Source organism: Canis lupus, chromosome 31 (assembly GCF_003254725.2).
Source record: "Canis lupus dingo isolate Sandy chromosome 31, ASM325472v2, whole genome shotgun sequence".
NCBI classification, from domain to species: domain Eukaryota; kingdom Metazoa; phylum Chordata; class Mammalia; order Carnivora; family Canidae; genus Canis; species Canis lupus.
This window is the reverse complement of record NC_064273.1, coordinates 24,633,946-24,653,157: the sequence shown is the minus strand read 5'-3', so window position 1 is coordinate 24,653,157 and position 19,212 is coordinate 24,633,946. Positions and strand designations below refer to the sequence as shown.

At 39.7% G+C, this 19,212-nt stretch overlaps 1 protein-coding gene across 4 annotated transcripts in view; it reads right to left on the bottom strand.

Moving 5' to 3' along the window:
* Positions 1–19,212, bottom strand: part of MAP3K7CL (MAP3K7 C-terminal like) — a 79,792-nt gene that overhangs the window by 11,111 nt on the left and 49,469 nt on the right. For 3 of the 4 annotated variants that reach the window (XM_025449873.3, XM_025449868.2, XM_025449871.2), the window contains 2 exons: positions 10,104–10,165; positions 461–576 (listed from right to left, as the gene is read on the bottom strand). In XM_025449873.3, coding sequence (XP_025305658.3) covers positions 461–576; positions 10,104–10,165 — 178 coding nt within the window. Of the gene's footprint in view, positions 1–460; positions 577–10,103; positions 10,166–11,492; positions 11,569–19,212 lie in introns of those variants that run through there. The other variant, XM_049104669.1, reaches the window with a different exon arrangement.

The window sequence follows — 19,212 nt, the reverse complement described above, 5'->3', positions numbered from 1 at the left end:
CATTATTCCAGAGATTTGTCCCAGCAGCTTCTTTACAGGACACAGGAACTCCACCACGTAAGCCTTAATCAAAATTCACCCCAAGCCAAAGTGCTCTTGGGCTTTTGGGTGCATCCACAGACACTCTGAGTGGCTCCGGGTGCTATTTTGGCATTTTTAATTTCCTGAGCTAAAAAATGTTTATTAAAGAATTAAGTTTCGGGTAGGAAGTACTCCTGCTCGTCTTCTCAGTACCCCATAAAGGAAAGCATTTTGTCTTCAGCAGTTGGGTTTGGATCTTTTCAAGAATCCAACATAGTATACACGAAAAGTGGCCTAGTAACCTCTGAACTACAGAATGTCACTTGCCCCCATCCCTCCCTCTCCCCCTCACATTCGGCCCATTCCTTCCCTGCCTTCCCCAGTCCATGACCAGTAGACAGTACTCAGAGGTGAGAATGTTCAGGGGGATGGTACTTACTTCCTTTCCTCAAGCAAAGCGATTTCCTTTTTGACCTCATTGTATTCTTCTGCTATTTGGCAGTGCTGTTTGAACACCTGCATGGATTCCAGGGAGTCATGACAAGGTGGCAGAGGCTTCATAAACAACAACAATAACAACAAATCAGTCCGTTTCTTCACATCAGAATACATTATCAACAATTTCCCTAAACCAATGTTCTTAAGAGAGAGATTTTTGGCATGAGGATAGCATCATCGGTCAACATTGGACAGAGTTTGGCTGATTCTACTTGACTGCAAATAGGGAGGTGGGCTGACGTTCCCCACATTCATCTTCCAGTGTCAGTCATTTGTGAGCATTCTCCAGCCTGAGGCTCAAGACATGCCTATTAGGGGCCATGCATTAGAGTAAAAATAGGGCTTCCCATAATTCTGTACTTCTCCCCAGAAACTTAAACTCTGCTTTAGAGAAGGGTAATGATGGGGAAATATTTCAGTTGTCTGCTTTATATACCCCTTGCTTTCAGTGCCTGTAGCCCAAGAGGCATAATCTCATCTTGGAGAATGGATAGCCCTACAAGAAAGCCTCTCTTTTGAGAAATGTTTCCAAACTGAAGAAATGATGCTGGGCTGGAAATAAAGCTGGCAAGGATTAACAAACCTCGAGAAAGATGAAACCCCAAGTAAAATGATGCTTAGCAAATGTGAGGCCAAAGAGAGTGTGGATTCATATCTTTGTTTCTCTCCCATACACAAGGAGAACAAATGCCAGCAGGGCAAGCCTTTAGACCCATAACATGTTGAGAATTCTACTCCTTTCTAGAAATTATTATTTTTTTTTAGAAATTATTTTTTAAAGAACTAGTCTTCCTTGAGTTTATAATTTTAATTTCTAGTTAGCAACACATTATTGAAAACATTACTTTAAGAAACACTAGCTAATAGTCTTTTAAAGAGTTTTTTTAACTACCCTATTCAATTATTTATAGAAAATGGTATACAACATATGAGAAATCCAATTCCATTGTTAGGTAGGCTCTTTGATCTAATCCTTTTCTCACTATAGTCTATATATATAAGTATGTGTATGGCTAGGTCATATTTTCACTGATTTTATATTAGGAAATTAGGAAATAATTCATTTCTTGCTGCTTGTTCCTCTATACTCTTCTAGAACAAAGATTTCTTTGGGTGTTGTATTCAGTAACCCCACCTAGGATGTAATAGAAGTTCTATAAAATCCTATAAAGTCTGATTGATAGATAAAATGACCCCTCTTATTTATCATGCAGCCTCTGATTAGAGGTTTTCTAAAGGAAATAAAATTCAAAAATAGATTTGCATGGAATTTGCTTTCATGTGGAACATCTCATGTCCAAATTCATGGAAAATTTAATAATAATTGCATTATGGAACATCTTTCCCTACTGTCCCATGAACACATTCATAGCAGAAACAGCCTGTTGGAATAATTACCATCTTTCTTTATGGAAATAAATTGAAAAGTACTGCCCAGAAGGATTACAGTATAACACACCCATGAGACAAAGCTCTTGCCAAAGGAATTCAGAACTCCTGGCTCCTGTGGTCTATGTCCTAGAAATCACCACCCCCCTCATCAATTTTCACCTGTTACCCTGGCAAATTACCAGGTATAACAGTAAAGAGAATGAAAACAATTTACTCCAGGCACCCTAGCCAAGTTGCTATTAAATCATCTGTGCCCTGTGTCCTCACTGGAAGGTCCTAAGACTTTAAGCATCTTATTTCCTGTCCTTATGAACATCAAGTAAATTAAATTCAGTTAATTCCATAAGTTGCCATCACCGGTAGGTCTCTGAGTCACAAAATCAGCATAGTCATCTATGTGACAGCTAAAACTTCTAGGATTCGATGCAAGAGGGTTTATGTCCTTAAGAGGGAATAAATGAACATAGCCATGTAAAGGAAGAAATATCCTTTGCAGCTAGGATCAAAAAAGGAAAACTCAAAATTACATATATAATTTTCTTAAGAAGAGAGAGGTCTCTCTCCCCACTTAGCTTGCTACCTTGCAATCCTTTTATTAAGTGGGAAGTTTTTTCATCTGTTCTTTTTTTTGGCACTTCTTAATTGTGGGAAATTTGAAGATATTATGTAGAGGTAGTGCGATCATGCTGCTAAGGGTATATGAGGATAGGGAGTATTTCAGGATATATTCAGTATCCTCATATGCTCTTAGCAGGATGATCATGCTACTTACACATAGCACTATTTTCAAGATTTCTCACAATTAAAAAGTAGTGTCAATTAAAAAAGGAAAAGCCAAAAATACTTAGTGTTCAGCATCTCAGGGAATAAAAGGATGCCAGGTGTCACTTCAGCCTCTAATTCCTACAAGCTCTGTCTTCACCCAACTTGCATATAACTCGGCACCACTTCCAATTCTCCCAATTTGTATGAGAGCATTAAAAAGCAAAAGAGCAGATTTTTTTTAAGCAAGGAGGGAAGTTATATTGCATAATCCACCACAACACTATAAAATCATTTCATTAGTTGCCAGGGACCGAGGGGGAGAGGGGGAAATGAGGAGTTGTTTAATGGGTATAGAGTTTCAGTTTTGCAAGATGAAAGAGTTCTGGAGATTAGTTGTGCAATAATGTGAACAGACTTTACTGAACTGTACATTTAAAAATGATCAAGATAGTAAAATTTATGTTATGTGTTTTCACCACAATTTTTTTAAAAGTTAATGCAAAAAAAAGGGGGGGGGGACTTCCATTTGAGCTTTCTGCTGCCCCAAGTCATCTTCTAAGAATTGGGACAAGAATTCACTACCTAAGTCTCACTTCATATGCACCCAAACGCTCTCTCCTTCACAAATTTCATTCTCCAGGGAATCTAAAATTTCTCACCTCTTTATATCTAGGGCCATTCACCACAAACCCTAATTGTCGCTACACAAAACAAAGTGTCCCCTGACAGCAAGATGGCACTGTCCTTAGAAGGCATTTGACATTTATGCCAGCCAAGGAAACTCATCAAAGAATTTTTTAAAATACATATGGTTCTCATCCCAACGGGAATTCTGATGGATAAGAGTACTAAGATATGTAGGTTTATATCCCCCAAAAAAGTAGAACTGTAGGTAATGAGATGTTATTCTGTACAACATAGAACATGGTCACTGCTTTGTGATACAATGTGTATGTCTGTGTGTGTAGTATCATAAGATCTTCACCGAGAGTGACTCTCTTACCTTATAATCCTGCAAAATAAGAGATACATATGAACAATAGCATTTATGGAATAAAATGAAAGTGTTTGCCTGAGGAAATAGATTCCTAAAATTTAAGCACAATAATCAAGTTTCCCGTGTAAAAATGGAGCTATCAGATAGGTTTATATCATGTGACATTTGAAATATTGGCACTCATGAATTAATCAGTCATGCATGGGTTAAAGATAGTGTTTAACATATGTTCACATTGAAAACTAAAAAATAATGTAAAAGCATACCAGTAGTAACCAAATGGGGGGAAAAAAAACTATTAGCTTCTTGGAATAAAAAATAACACATATTTTTGCTATAATTCTCTTTGCTTTGTGTTGACTATTCTCGCCCAAGAGGTTTTCGTAGCCATGCTTCCCTGTTGGGAATGGTCAAGTGATAAATAAACTTTGTGTTGACAGTGAATTTATCCTCACATCAGGAGGGGGAAAAAAGTTTCCTTATTTTCTCCATAATTAGGCTGTATCTTCCCACACTCTGGATACACTTCTTCCACACTCTTGCCTAAGGAATCAAATATGGCATTCCAAAGACAGGGAATCCAAATGCCTAAGGAATCAAATATCACATTCCAAAGACAAGGAATCCAAATATGCTTGATTTCAAAGTTAAGAGGTAAAGGTGTTCTTCATGTACTAGAGTACAGATTGCACAGGATCACAGAAACTCTTCAGACTCACTTGGTATCTAGCCTACTCACAAAACAGCCAGTTCTAAGAAGGTTAAATTAAGATACTCTCCTAACAGCGACTCATCCCAACTTTGAAACACATTTTTCCAAGACCCAGATTGGGATTGGGATTGGGATTGGGATGAGGTCAGAGCCCAGGAGGGGGCACTTCTTCCTCACCATCTTTCCTCATCTCCTCCCAGTCCTATCCTGCTGCTGCCTGAGGATGGAGCTTGTAAGGGCTTCAAGTTACACACAGTGTGAGTAACTCACTACTACCCCTGGTATCCTAATCGTCAGGACAGATTTAACAAGATGAAGTAAGAGAGAAACCGCAGGATTCTGTTCCAAGAATGCTGGCTTGAGCCACACCATCCCATATCCACTCTCTGCCCAGGTTTATAGCAAGCTCCTCCTGAAACGGACTCCAGTCCTCTGGAAAGCGCCCCGTGGGAAAGAATCCAGCCAAAAGCATCTCTCTGCAAGGGGCAAAGCCAACTTAAGTGCTTCCGTTTTCTACTTGGCTTCCTCAAATACTACTGGCCCCATCCACTTCAAAAAATGGAAGAATTTAATTTTCCTCTCCCAGCTTCCCACACAGAAGATTATATTTAGGAAGATAAATATTCCACAGTTGCTGAGCAGACTTTTTATTTATTCCTTGAATCTCAGCATTATCTTTATTTGGGGAGGGGGAGAGGGGATGGATGTATCTGGTCTAAATTTATGTCGTATTTCAATGTCCCCAAATTAACAGTCATAATTTGTTAAAACTAAATGTAAAAAACACAGTCAGGACTAATTGCAATATTTGAAAACTCTATCATCTTATAATTGAAAACACTTTTGAAAATATTTTAAGAATTGGCATTTCTATAGTATCTACATGATGGCCAAAGTCAACACTAGTCATTGTACTGCGTATCTTCTATAACATTGAAATGACGGATATTTAAGTCATCTTTATTAATGTAAGCAATATTAAAGGGAGAGATTACTCAAGAGTGTCTCAAACTTCTCCAACAAGGGCATCTTTTTGGATGGCTACTGGTTTTCTAAAAAAAAAAAAAAAAATTAAAGGTAGCACTGTGAAGCTCCAAGGTATCCATGTATATTTTCCATGTGGTCACAGCAGCCAATGAATGATAAGATACTTTTCAACATGCATATATATGAGGGAGAAAATGCAGACATTTTCAATGTTTTCTATGGGATTATTTCCTAATTGCATCTTCAGATGGATTCCAGTGTAGCAGAATCCTGGAATGCTAAGACTTTTCTATTTTCTATCATTTTCCTTTCCAAGACATCAAGCAATACACTGATGTAAGACCTGAAAGAAATTTCTGGAGAGACTGCTCGGATAACAAGATTCTATGGCACACAACTGAAGCTAAGAAACTGTTTATTTGTGGAGGTGACATCAGTTGCTGGACTTACTAGACTCTGTCTGAGAAAAGGCAAGTTCAATGTGTACCACAGAGACACCTGTCACTATCTTGTCAGATCAGAGGGGAGGACTTTAGGATTAAGCTATTGCTCAATTTGGCTTAAAAAAAAAAAAGTCATATTGTTTTCCAAGTACCTTAGCTTAATGAAAAAAAGGGAGCATCAGAACCTCTGTCCTAACTTAGATATCCAAAGAGATGCTTCTCTTGTCATTTTACACATATAAAGATAAATGACTGATTCTTAAGTGCTTCAGTCAAAAAATGATTTCACTAGAGAAGGAAATTAACATTAAGTGAGCAATTATTTTGCCAAGCAGTGTGCTAGATCTACTCATTATCACATTTAATTCCCACAACAGTGTAAGATCAATATTGTTGTCTCCATTTTGCAGTTCAGAAAAGTGAAGTTTAAAGAAAGTAAATAATATGCCCCAAATCATGAAACTGGTAGGTATGGAGCTGAGATCTAAATTCAGGCCAGTCTAATGCCAATGTCCATGCTCCAGCCATTGTAATTCTCATTAAAAAGTTTGTTACAATTTACTCATTAACATGTTCCCTGCCTGATTATAGAAGCATATTCTTCGTTGCAATGCAATTAAGACCAGATTACAGCTTAGCTTTGGATCATCCATAGGTCAAACGACAATCTCCAAAACATAACAACATGGTTAAATTTTAAGACAAATGTGGTACTGACTCAGATCATGCTTCAGAGCAAGGGGGCTTGACCTTGTTTTCAAATGGAAGGAAGCCGAAGCCTAAAGACAAATAGTGATTTTTCAAATCATTCTTAGAAGTGGACATAAAGCTGAGCTTCCTTTCTTTGGACTGTGTGTGCTAAACCAGCTCTACCCAAATACTTCCTCTAATAGGCAGAGAGAATTTAGAAACCAAGTTCTAGGAAAGGAATCTGCATAAAATAGAATCAACCTACCCACTGCCCCTGGGCTGAGACCTAAGGCCCACAAATGAACGTTATAAAGAGATGCTCATTTTAACACCTACCTTACCCCAAAGTCTCTTGCCCAACATTTTGCATTAATAGAGACATCAAGAGAAATGTTTGTCATGGCTATTCTTGCACAGGGCTTTTTTTGGCTTCTGTGAAAATAGAAGCACCACGAATTACATGCTCAAACATGTCCACATTCTTGGCAAAGCAACAGAAAAATCTAGGGGGTCAAATTAGTGATAGAGTATCTACCAAATAGATATTTTATAGCTCCATTTTATAAACAACACAAGAATGTGTAATGGATATCAGAAAGTCACAACAGATTTTACAAGGTTGTTCTATTACCACATTATGGCAACCCTGCAAACCAGAAACAAAAAGCCTCTACCTATCAGAGTAATTTAAGCAGTCCATAGGTTTCACAAAAGCTATATGGGAGAGAAAGCTACAAAGATTCAGATCCTGAGATCTAGCAGGAAATAGCAAATTTATTTAGACCAAAATATGACCTCAGGTTTCTCATCTCTAAAGTGGAGACATAATAGTTCGCTTACACAACTACGGCAAGGCTCAAATGAGATTATTTGCAGGGAAGTGTCTCTTGCCTAGCGATTCTCAATGTGCATGGTGGGATTTAAATCTGAGTCTATGCAGAGAGTAGGGCTGGCAATAATCACCTGGCATCATTTATTTTTCATTTGGCAAGTTTTTAAGGCTCCTGTAGAGATAATCAAGAGTCAGTTTATCCTCAAGCAAATAGTGACAACCAAAAGGCACTTCATGTGCCTTTGTAACCTAACTTTTATTCTTCTGTAGAGGATTATGATGGTCGGTAAAATTCCAAGAGCCATTACTATGTGATGAAAGCACATGACACTGACTGTGAAGATGTCCTGCTCCACAGAATGGATTGTTTCTTTCTTACATAAAGCATTTTCATTGCTTTCAATAAAGAGACTTCCTGCTGCAGAATGGTTTAAATTTATATGCTTACGCTAAGCATGGAAAGAAGAGTCTGCTTTTAGATGTAATATTCTGTATTAGCTTTTCCTTCTCAATTCCCACTGTTTTGTTTTTTAGTCATTCATGCCCTGGAGTATAGAATAAAGGAAGTAAGCTACAGCCCCAGACAGAGGCGACCTTAACCAAATGGCTTGACAACTGGCAAATGTTTATCACAAATTCAATAATATCCTTCACCAAACAAACAAGCACTTACTTAAGTGATTTTAGGTGTGAAGCTGGAAATGTTCCCTCCATTCATGAAGACATAAAGCAATATCATATTCTAAGGGTAAGAGCTGGGGGGATCAAAGCTCATGTGCCAGAAAGCAGCCTCTCAACTGCTTATCTTGTTAAGAATCAGTGAAGATGAAATAGTCTCCTGGATTAAAATAATTATATAAACTTAATTTGCAATATATGTCAAAGGGAATTAACACCATAAAATCCAAATGGATCTTGGGATGCTTTAACAGAAAAATTGTCTGGAGAATTGCCAGGGGTGCTATGCAGCCTGTGAAGAACGATCCATGAGCCAGGGAAGGAAGGCCATTAATGTTCCCAAAGGAAAAAAAAAAATTGTCAATACAAAAGAGTAGAATTAATGATCCATAGTTTGATGGAGGAACCAGAACCTGAATATACTTTTACTGTTTTATTTTCAAAACATGTATGTATGCTCCTTATTTTCACCTAACCCCCATGACGATAAAATAGCTTTGAGGTGACAGTAAAATAAAGGAGAAAAAAAGAAAAAAGAAACTAGGACTGGGAGAGAAATCTAGTTTTTATCTTATAATCCCAACTATACCACCAGCAGCACATACACAGTCCTTCTATGAGAACAGAATATAAGTGAGGAAAGTTGTATGTGTCATGGAGCATGCCAGACTGAAAAGCAGATGGAGCGGAGTCGTCATCCATGGTGAAAAAGGGTGATTTTGGGGTTATGGTTATATATCAGGAACTGGGTTGAAGACCCTGCATGGGGGCAAGAGAAGGAGGAGATAAGATGGCTGATAACTGAAGAGGAAATTTTAGAGGAGAGCAGAGCAGAGCAGAGCTGTCCTTTGACAGCTGTGTGGTGATCAGTATAACCCTCCCACCTGCTGGCCAATCTTTAGTAAATCTCTGCATAACTGATCCAGTTCTGTTGAGTGAGCTTGCTGTTGGAGGGCTGTGACAATGCCAAGAACTGTGGCAGAGGTAAGAATGAGGACTCCTAGTCAAGAAGCCTAGTCACACCTGAGTCATACAAGGTTGATTTTTTTAGAGTCCACTCCAGGACTGTTACACTAGCTCTTCAGATCTGACCTGACTACTTCCAGGTTTTTAACTCAGCGCACTGGGTACTGAGATAAGAACTGGAATCAACCAAAAAGAACATTGTGTTGGGTTGCACAAGGGCTCATTCTTGGTTCTTCCCACCTCTGTTGAGAGCTGTTCAGGACCAGAGGTCCCAAATGTGAATGACTTCTGAATACCAGTCACACTGGCAAATGGGAAAAGCTGGTGGGTGTAAGACCATGGGAGAACATCAGGCCTGACAGGAAGTAGGGGTTACAAACCCCTCCTAAAAGCTTTCAAAATCAATACCTAGAGAAAAAAAAAAAAAAAAAAGTAGTGACTAAGTAAGTGTCTGTGTGCAGGATTTAAGACCCCTGTTAGATTTTTCTAAATGCGACTGCAGATTGAACGCATCTGACCCAACTCAGATGGGCGTCTGGAGTGGATCAAACCAGACAGCATTCAGGATGTTTAACTTAAAATAATTATATTATATTAAAAATTGTCAAAATAAATAAATAAATAAATAAATAAATAAATAAATAAATAAATAAATAAATAAAATAAAAATTGGCAGAGAACTGGGGAGGGATTGGGATGAGGGAGTGGAAGAAAGATTATTCTGAAGCCTGCTCCGCCACATACCCCCTACCCACAACTAGTCACTACCGCACAGTTTACCAATAAATCACTAATTCAAAATGGGCCACCAGTGCAATGTCACAGAGACATTTCCAGTGAAGGAGGGCAGGGACCAGCCCTGTTCCAGGCTCCAGAACTCCTTAAAAGTAGGAGCTTGCTTATACTATAACTTATTGATATTCTGGTGCTATAGCCAGATACTCATACAGGGATGTTACATGTGAGTGGCATGACTTTGGAGCTCTAGACATGCAAGCCTTGATGACTTGAAACATCCCCACTCTGTCTCCTAGTCAGTCTTTTCTCAGTGAGGCCTCTTGTGCATTCCCTATATCTTGTGAAACTAAGGAGGACAAAAGGAAAGACTGGATAGATCCTTACCTGTAGCTGCTGGTCTAATTCTGGAAAGGCCAGAGGAATGGCATCTTCAGGAGGTGTATCATCTAAAAGGTGAAAATAAAAGGATTCTTCACTACAGAGTTCTTTCTCTCTTGGGAGGTGTCCTGCCCTCACCATCTTTGGACTGACACAATTAAATCATCAGTATACACTCTTCAATTATTCCCATCACTTCAGGTGGGGACACAGAGAATACAGAAGGTGATCTTGTTCATTTCCGGTACAAACAGAAGCTTGGAGAGCATAGTTGGCCTGCCCCAAATTTTGCAAATAAATACCAGAATCCTCAACTGTTGAGTCTGGTAGCTCTACAATTAAGAAGTACTTCTTGTCTTTCAATATTCTCATGGAAGCCAGAACCAGATTCCCTGGTATGCAGGAAAGTGCTTTAACAAGGCGCTAATGGGGTGACCAGAACAACCTCAATGGGACAGAAGAATGTGTTAGTGAAAAGTAGAAGTTCGACTCTTAGTGACTCTAACGGTGGCAAAGCTTTAATGCTCTCACCACAAACCACCACCGCCAGGCAGTCACCCAGAGCCTCATTCCGGGTGACAGTGGGTAACAGGCAGCAACCCAATCAGAGCGGTTCTTCCCCACACGCCAGGCAGCAGTCCCCACCTGAGGCCTTGATGTGGGAAAGCCCGAGTGACGGGAGTCATGGCCATTCTGTCCTCAACCGCCTTCAGCTGACTGGCAATAGGCAGGTGTTTCTGGATCAAAAGATATTCTCAGAAGCATCGGAGGAAACCTGAGAGGAGCTTGACCTAAAATATTCAAATCACCCCCCAAATGTCTTGGAGAACATACGGTGAGTCTGCCTAGCTACTAGAGGACAGCCCCTTGTTGGCAGAACCTTGTATGTCCAGGCTCTGCAGGGCCATTCATTTCCTATCCCCTCTAGGCCAACAGCACCTACCCCAGGATACATGACTATTGGGAACAAGGCAAAAGACAAGCTAAAGAATGGTTTAAAACCCAAATCTGTTTTAACCTGTAGCAAAGAGGGGCACCTGGGTGGCTCAGTGGTGGAGCATGATCCCAGGGTCCAGGATCACATCCTGGTCCGCAGGGACCCTATTTCTCCCTCTGCCTCTGTCTCTGCCTCTCTCTCCGTGTCTCTCATGAATAAATAAATAAAATCTTTAAAAATAAAATAAACTGTGGCAAAGAAAGGAAAGTTCACGGCTTTTATGTCCTCACCATCATAACCAAATCTGTTCATAAAAATGTTCTGTTCTATTTGAACAAGAGCAAGTGATATGGGCCATACCCAATGATAGCACAGTCCAGAATTAACCACATCACCCAAAAAGCAGGATCCCGGCTTCTGAGGCATTACAATTCTTTGAAGGCATCAAAGATAATTACCAGAAAGATAATCCAAACAAGGACAATATTGGCCACTGCCAAACACCTCTAAGGGTCAAGCAGTTAATAGCCTCTGGTATATTTTAGTCAAGACCAATGTAATAATACTCCCACTTAAAAGTGGCTTTGTGACAATGATAACGCATCACCAAATTCGAATCCACTTGTTCCTGTACTTCTGCCAGACAACAGATGCCTACAGGTTCACTAGCACTACTCAGCTTCACAGAGTAAGTGGAAATGGGGAAATCTTCCCAAGACCCTTGCTGCGGCCTGGAGGGCTGAATCAAGAGGACACAAGGAGATCAGATTCCCAAGCCCTCTGAGTGCTCTCTTCCTACTCAGAATAACTTCCGCCAGACACTGTGGGTCTTTAAATCCACCTCTTCATCTGCAAAGAGTTGGACAAAAGACAGAAATATTCACTTGTTGCTACTGACCCTTTACAGGGAGCCTTTCATTATGAAACTCGCCGTTTGTAAAACTGATTTTGGTCTAGGGCGCATTTAAATTTCTTTCAATAAAATATCAGTAACCCAGACCCCATGATTATGTCACTTCATTGAGTTCATGGCCAGAATAATTTGGCACGGGTAAATGGGAACACATTATACTTTGGCATCCCAACCCTAATAATCATAGATGAACAAGCACTCGTTAGAAGGAGAAACCACTTCTGTAAAGTACCAGAACAGATAGTGCCTTCTAGAATTCTAAAAGACAGCCAGGAATGAAGCTCAAGGCTTCCTGGGATTTAATCCACTTTTGCCTGTCAAGTCATCAAGTCACACTCCTTCCTGCTTAATTACAAAAAAAAAAAAAAAAAAGGAAGAAGAAGAAGAAAGTTATCCAATTACTTTACCACAATAAATAGCCAATACCAGTATGACCCGGAATTCATAAAGTGCAATATAGAAATCTGTGTCATTATCCATAGTCAAACCTTGGCACTTACATGTAGGTATGCTGGTAATTTTGCAGGTAAGCTTTAAGATTGGATTTCTTGTGTTAAAAAAAAAAAAAAAAAAAAAAAAAAAAGCTCCTAACTGACATAGAAACATGTAATGGATGTTGTAACGACAAGCAAAATAAAGATAAGACTTTCACGAAAGAATGGTTACGTTGGATTTTGGATTAATCCAAGCGGGAAATGGCAGCGGAAATAAGAAAACCAAAGACAGATGTCAGGAGACTACTGAGTCTGAAAGCCAGTCCTGCATTTCACTGCCTGATGCCATCTGGTTCAGCTGGCATCCTTGCCAGCCAGAAATTTCAGGGCTTACGAAGCTGCTTACAAAGCTGCCCTGGGTTGATGTGCGGTGTGTTTACTTTTAAACAGTGGCTGCCTTCTTTGACTGGTTTTAAAAATAGGCAAGTATTCTAAAAGCAGAATGATGAATCACAGGATTGGGCCAAAAGGAAAGAAGGAAAATGATTCAGGCAGACTAGTAGCACAGCTGTTCCACCAACATTTGGCCAAATCGTTGTAAAACATTTTGACAGTGACATTGGATCGGAGTTCCTGGGAGCAGTTAAGTTTGTTTTGACAATTCAGAAGCACAAAGTGGACTGTACAGTAGCTATGCAAGAGACCCTCTCTCTGGCAAATTCAGCTTTTATTTTTAAGGAGAGCAGTTACTAGATATGCTTGTAATATAACAAAATCAGAATGCAAGTACGTTTTTATAAAAACATATTTATTTACCAAATAGTTATTGAATGCCTATGATGTGCAAGGCAGGAACTGAGGCTCTTGCAAAATTGGTAAATGACTTTATCATGTTTTTTTAATGTAGTATTATTTAAAAAAATAATTCATCCTCTTCATTTTCAAAATGCCACTGTGGGCTTTAATGGACCAAGTAAAATGTATCCTAAGGAATTTTTAAGGAAAGAATTTAAAGGGTGTTTTTGTTTTTTGTGTTTTTTTGGATAAGCAGATGTTCACTGTCTGTTTTGCAAAACACAACATGACTAAGTCAATGGTACTTAAGATAGAACTTTCTTATTGGTATCCCAACCATTATGACATGCCATAGTACATTTTATGATGGGCTCGTCTCAGCATCTTTGGAGCAGCTGCCAAATTGTTCTTGTGGTTGTTCTGTTGCATATTTCCTTAAATTGTTGTCTCCGTGAATCAGATAAGTGGGACCCACTGGGTGTGTAATCCAAAATCTTCACTGTTCTTAAGCAATGAGAGCTATGTGGTAGGAGTCTTCTGAGAATGCTTGCAGCTGGAAGGGGCTGAGCCATCTTCTGGTCCAGGACTTGGTGTAAAGCCAAGGACACGGGTCTCAACAAAGGAAAGGAGGCTCATAAGACTAAAGGGATGTTTCCCAGCCCAGGGCTCTTCACTATACTACTCTGCTCCTCTTCACTTTCTGATCCATGGGCTCCCAGATCTTGTATTTCATAAGACAGTGAAATTCTCCTCAAAACATTGGGAACTATGCCTTAGAGTGTCTGACTTTTTATTCAGCTAGTGAAGATGACTCAAAACAACTATCATGTATCATTAGTATCTCTTGATGACAGAGAACACTTTAGTCCCCAAATCTCAAGACAAACATAATCAGAAAAGAGTCCATTATAATGGATACATTTCGCTTTAGAGACAAAAGCAAACACACATCAAGAAAACCTCACTGTTGTGCCCTTATTTCTTTTGTTTTATATCAGAGAAGTGAAAACTTCATCAAAGCCACACCAGGTCTGCAAAGCCTGGACTTTGGAATCAGTTCTCTCCCCCTCCCACTGTGGTCTCCAAGCCAGGCATAACTGGGGGCAAACCCTTGGTAGGCAGAGTTTAGGTTTCCACACAGAGAAGCCCTCAGGACACACTCAGAGGACATTCCCAGGCCCCACCCCACTCTCCAACCAGAAACTCAAGAGGCAGCCCTGCCCAGAATCCATTCCATTTGACTGCATTTTCTGCAGTCAGAGCATGGGCATGTGTCCACACAGTCACACAGAGTCCTCCCCCGCAGGGGGACCCTGCTCCTGGTCGAATGCTCTAGCTAGAGTACTTGAAATTCTTGGACAAGTAGCCCTGTAGTTTTTGTACTGTGCCTTCACAAATTACGCAGCTATCCTGCCTGCTGATGTTCTGGAGATCATCCTTCGGGGCACCAGGGAGAAAATTCACACTTAGGAGCAGATGGGATGGGGCAATGGCTACCATGCCAAGCCTCATGCAAAAATTTTCCTGGAACTGTTTGCCTGTGAAGGCTCCTAACCACTAAGGATAGTGGGTCGGTCAATATCTGTAGGGCTCAGGTCAGCCACTTTTTAATATGGACAACCAACATAATCTCTTTGAGACTTGGTTTCTGCTCTCTTGTCTCAAAAATGTGTTATTTGTAAAAGAATGCACATGTCCATTCATTTCACCCAAAGCCTGGCACCTAGGAAATAATCAGTAATAATAATGGATGCTTAATATAACTGAGATTACTTTGGGTTCCTTTTCAGCACAAACCCAGCCAAAGGAGTAATGGGGAGCAAGTCACCTGTGTGTGAATGTGTGCGTATGAGATTAGGAGAATGATGGGGGGGTGGGGGTTGAAGGTATTATTCCTCATCTGATAATACAGACAGTAGGTAGGGTGAGAATCACTGCTTCTGATTGCTTAGTTCCCTTCATTCCGGTTAAGAGAGATTTCGCTGGTACAACCACAACCTCAGGTCTCGTGGAGGTTTTTTCTCTTCCTTAATTTTTTTTAAGATTTTATTTATTTATTGGACAGAATGAGAGAACACTAGCAGAGGGAATAGCAGAGAGAAAGGGAGAAGCAGACGTCCCGCTGAGCAGGGAGCCCAATGTGGGGCTCGATCCCAGGACCCTGGGATCATGACCTGAGCTGAAAGCAGACACTTAACTGACTGAGCCACCCAGGCCCCCCTTCTCTTCGTTTAAATCTGAATTTAAGAAGGGTTTCCCTTTTACCTCCCTATCAAAGCTAACACTTTCTATATGAAATATTGTAAAAAAAATTATTTTTTAACTTATGCATGAAAGGTCTTTGAGTACTTTCATTTTAAATCTAAATCAAGGGACGCCTGGGTGGCTCAGCGCTGAGGTGCCTGCCTTTGGCCCAGGGCATGATCCCACGGTCCTGGGATCAAGTCCTACATCGGACTCCCTGCTTAGAGCCTGCTTCTCTCTCTGCCTGTGTCTCTACCTCTGTGTGTGTGTGTATGTCTTTCATGAATAAATAAATAAAATCTTTTAAAAAACAAAAAAAATAAATCTAAATCAAGATTCATATTTTATTTTTAGAAATAAGTGATACAAGGCTGCCAACTCACATTACTAATATATCAAAAAAACTTCTTTAAAAAGCCTGTATACCTTGGTTCTTGTTAGACCATCATATTGTTTGGAGACACATCAAAAGCTTTTTGAAACTTTGCCTTCTGCTGGTTAAGCATTGGACATGTGAACTTTTAATACACATTGGATTTTCAGGGCCCATAAAATTAAAAGTATAGATATGGATACAGATCCAGGCAGCAATTTAGTATGACACCTAGCAGATTGCCAGTTCTTTGTAATCAATAATAATCATCATGTCGCCTCAGCCAGTACCTACAAACAAGATCATACATCAAACAGACTGAATGATATTTCTTCACACAGAGAGATCTGACTCAGTTAAAAGACAGGTTTTATGTTTTTTAGAAATATTCATCTAGCCACTATTATTGTAGCTATCAGTTTGTGAATCTTATCAATTTATTCTTTTGTAAGAATATTTTTACTTATTTAGCTTGTAACATATTTGTCCAGAAACAGTTGCTTCAAAAAGAGCCAGCTGGAGGTATATTTATTCCTCAGCACATCACCAAATAAAACTTACCACTACTTTCCCTCTGTCCTGCCCTATGAAAACATATCAGAACTAACCTTTCTCCACCATTTCCCCTGACTGTTGAGGAAGCTCTTTGCGGTCAGAAACAATCATGCTCCCCTCTCATTACATAGCCCCTACCTTCAAATGGGTGATCAAGCAAAACCAGCCCCCAAGGGCCTGGCTTTGAATCCATTCCTACTTATTATTAACTGCTTGATTTGAGGAAAGTTACTTAACCTCCCTCAGCCAATGGTCAACATCTGTAAAATGGGTATAATGACATCTTCCTACAGAGTTGTTCCAGTCTAAATTAATGAAATGATACAAGTAAAAGCATCTAGGTACTCAACAAACAGTGACTTCTCTTCCAGTCTTTGTGGCCCTAAGCAATAGATACCAACCAATAAATCCAGCTGTATCTCAAAGAACCTTCATCTGATACCAGAATGACAAACTCAAAGTGGTTACAGATACTGTATTGTTGATTTTATAGTATGTGATGTTTATGTTTCTACTATGTTCTCAATTCAGTGCTTTGTAAAAATATAGGCAACCGGGATCCCTGGGTGGCGCAGCGGTTTAGCGCCTGCCTTTGGCCCAGGGCGTGATCCTGGAGACCCGGGATCGAATCCCACGTCGGGCTCCCGGTGCATGGAGCCTGCTTCTCCCTCTGCCTATGTCTCTGCTTCTCTCTCTCTGTGTGACTATAAACAAATAAAAATTAAAAAAAAAATATAGGCAACCCTTCCACTCTCCACTCCCACCAGACCTATAAGGGATTTTGATCACTTATTACCACAGGGTGCTAAGACAGCTTTGGAGGTAGGGTCAGAATTAGGAAAGGTGACCTGAAAGAGCTCAAAAAGTTCCCCTAGACCGTATTCTCCCAAAGGCCATCCTCACCCCTGACTAGCTGGCAAAATTCTAGGGGGAACTTTAACCCTTGACTTCCTATCAATTCCGCTGTAGGTATGCAAAAAAAAGAAACCACCCTGAGAGATTTTTTAAAAAGTAAATCTCAAAATAAATAAATAAATAAATAAATAAATAAATAAATAAATAAATAGATCTCAGTACTCATTCATTTAATGCTTAGTGTGAAAGAGGTTTTTTGGAGTCTTTCTAGAAAACAAGGATTGAGAGCATGGAGCAAAGAGAAGACAGGAAACATGAGGGCCCTGAAGAGGGAGAGGGAAATAATACCCAAAGGTACCAAGGGTAGAAAAAGCTGAAGGAAAGCAACAGTGACAAGAGACACTTCACCTGCATCACAACTGGTTTTGCTGAAAACCAGTTTTGCATGTGCAGACTAGACGGTCACACAATGCCCAGTGAAATTAGACTCAAAGGGTGCTATCTCAGTTGCTCCACATGATTCCCACCACCATACAAACACCCTGATAGGTGAGGAGAATAATATTACTTAAAAGAGATACCAACAGAACAGGTCTTGGGTTTTTTTTTTTCAACCAAATGTCATACATATGGTTAATCCATGCCCAGATATGAAAAAATCTGATAGCCTGAAAGAATTTTTTAAAAACAAAATGTTGAAAGCTACTGATACTAGTATCTTTGACTCTTTCTAAAAAGAAAGAAAGAAAGAAAGAAAGAAAGAAAGAAAGAAAGAAAGAAAGAAAGAAAGAAAAAGAAAAACTTAACAACAACAAAAGAACCCCAAAGCCAAGATCTAAATTCACAGTTGAGTGTAGATTTTATAGCTTGACTGAAATAAAGAAACCACTCAAGTAATGAACATGAAATCCTCATGGCAGTCCAACCCTAAATTCTCTCCAACTGGAGAAGAGCCATTGATTCTCTAATAACCCAAGAGATGGGATTCATGTTTCTCTTCTGCATATTTTCTATTGGGAAAACTAACTCCATGAAAGTCCCAATTTAGAAAGTTAACTCTTTGGAATTCCTAGTTTAGAAGTAATGTCAATCATACCATTAGTTTATTAAAAATAGTCACTGCTGCCTCCAGGAATTGTGGTTAGCTAAGTGCCACTTAATGACAGATTTTGATGATAGGCTGGAAGTGGTGATTGTATTTTAAAGGGGTTTTTTTCCCCCTAAAAATTTGCTACCTGTATTTCAGCTCCTGGAGGTCCATAGTCCATTTGGAATCTTGTGGCACATTCTACTATCAATAAGCTCCCCATCCAGGGCCAGGTGGTCACCAAGTCCTTTCAGCCCTTCCTTCATAATGTACTCTGAATTCAGTCATCCCATACCATCATCTGATCCAGGCACTGCATACTTTGTCTCTGTACTCAAAGCCTCTTCCATTCTCTCATCTCTACACATTCCAGACTGTTCCACCTATCAAACATTTACCATTTTCATCCTTGCTCAAGAACTTTTGACACTCGATTATTCCTGATCAAATCTAAACTCTGTTGTTGAACTTTTAGGATTATATTGTTAACTCTAGTCTATGTCTAGAATATGAGCAGATATTCAAGGTAAAGCTTAAAGCAGGGCTCTCTTCCACTATTCAGACTTCTGCTCCAGTTGACAAGAATTCTACTATTTCTTGAATATATCATGCTCTTCCTGACTCTTAGTTTTTGCTCAGCCTTTCTGTTTGGAAGGAAAAGGAAGAATTGTTAGTTGTATGGCCCCCATTCTTTGTACCTGCAACCCAGATATGGCACCTTTCCTACAATCCCTTTCAATACTATCCTTGTCTTCAAGGCAGGTTGTCCATCACATCTCCCAAGAAGCCGTTCCTATCTGCTTGAGGGACTCAGATTTCTCCCCAAATCCCTTTGCCTTATGAAACCCATAGGATGCATCATGCCATATTTTGCATTTGCACATTTCACCCAGCTTTGGAGCGCTAAAGCATAGAAACTAAA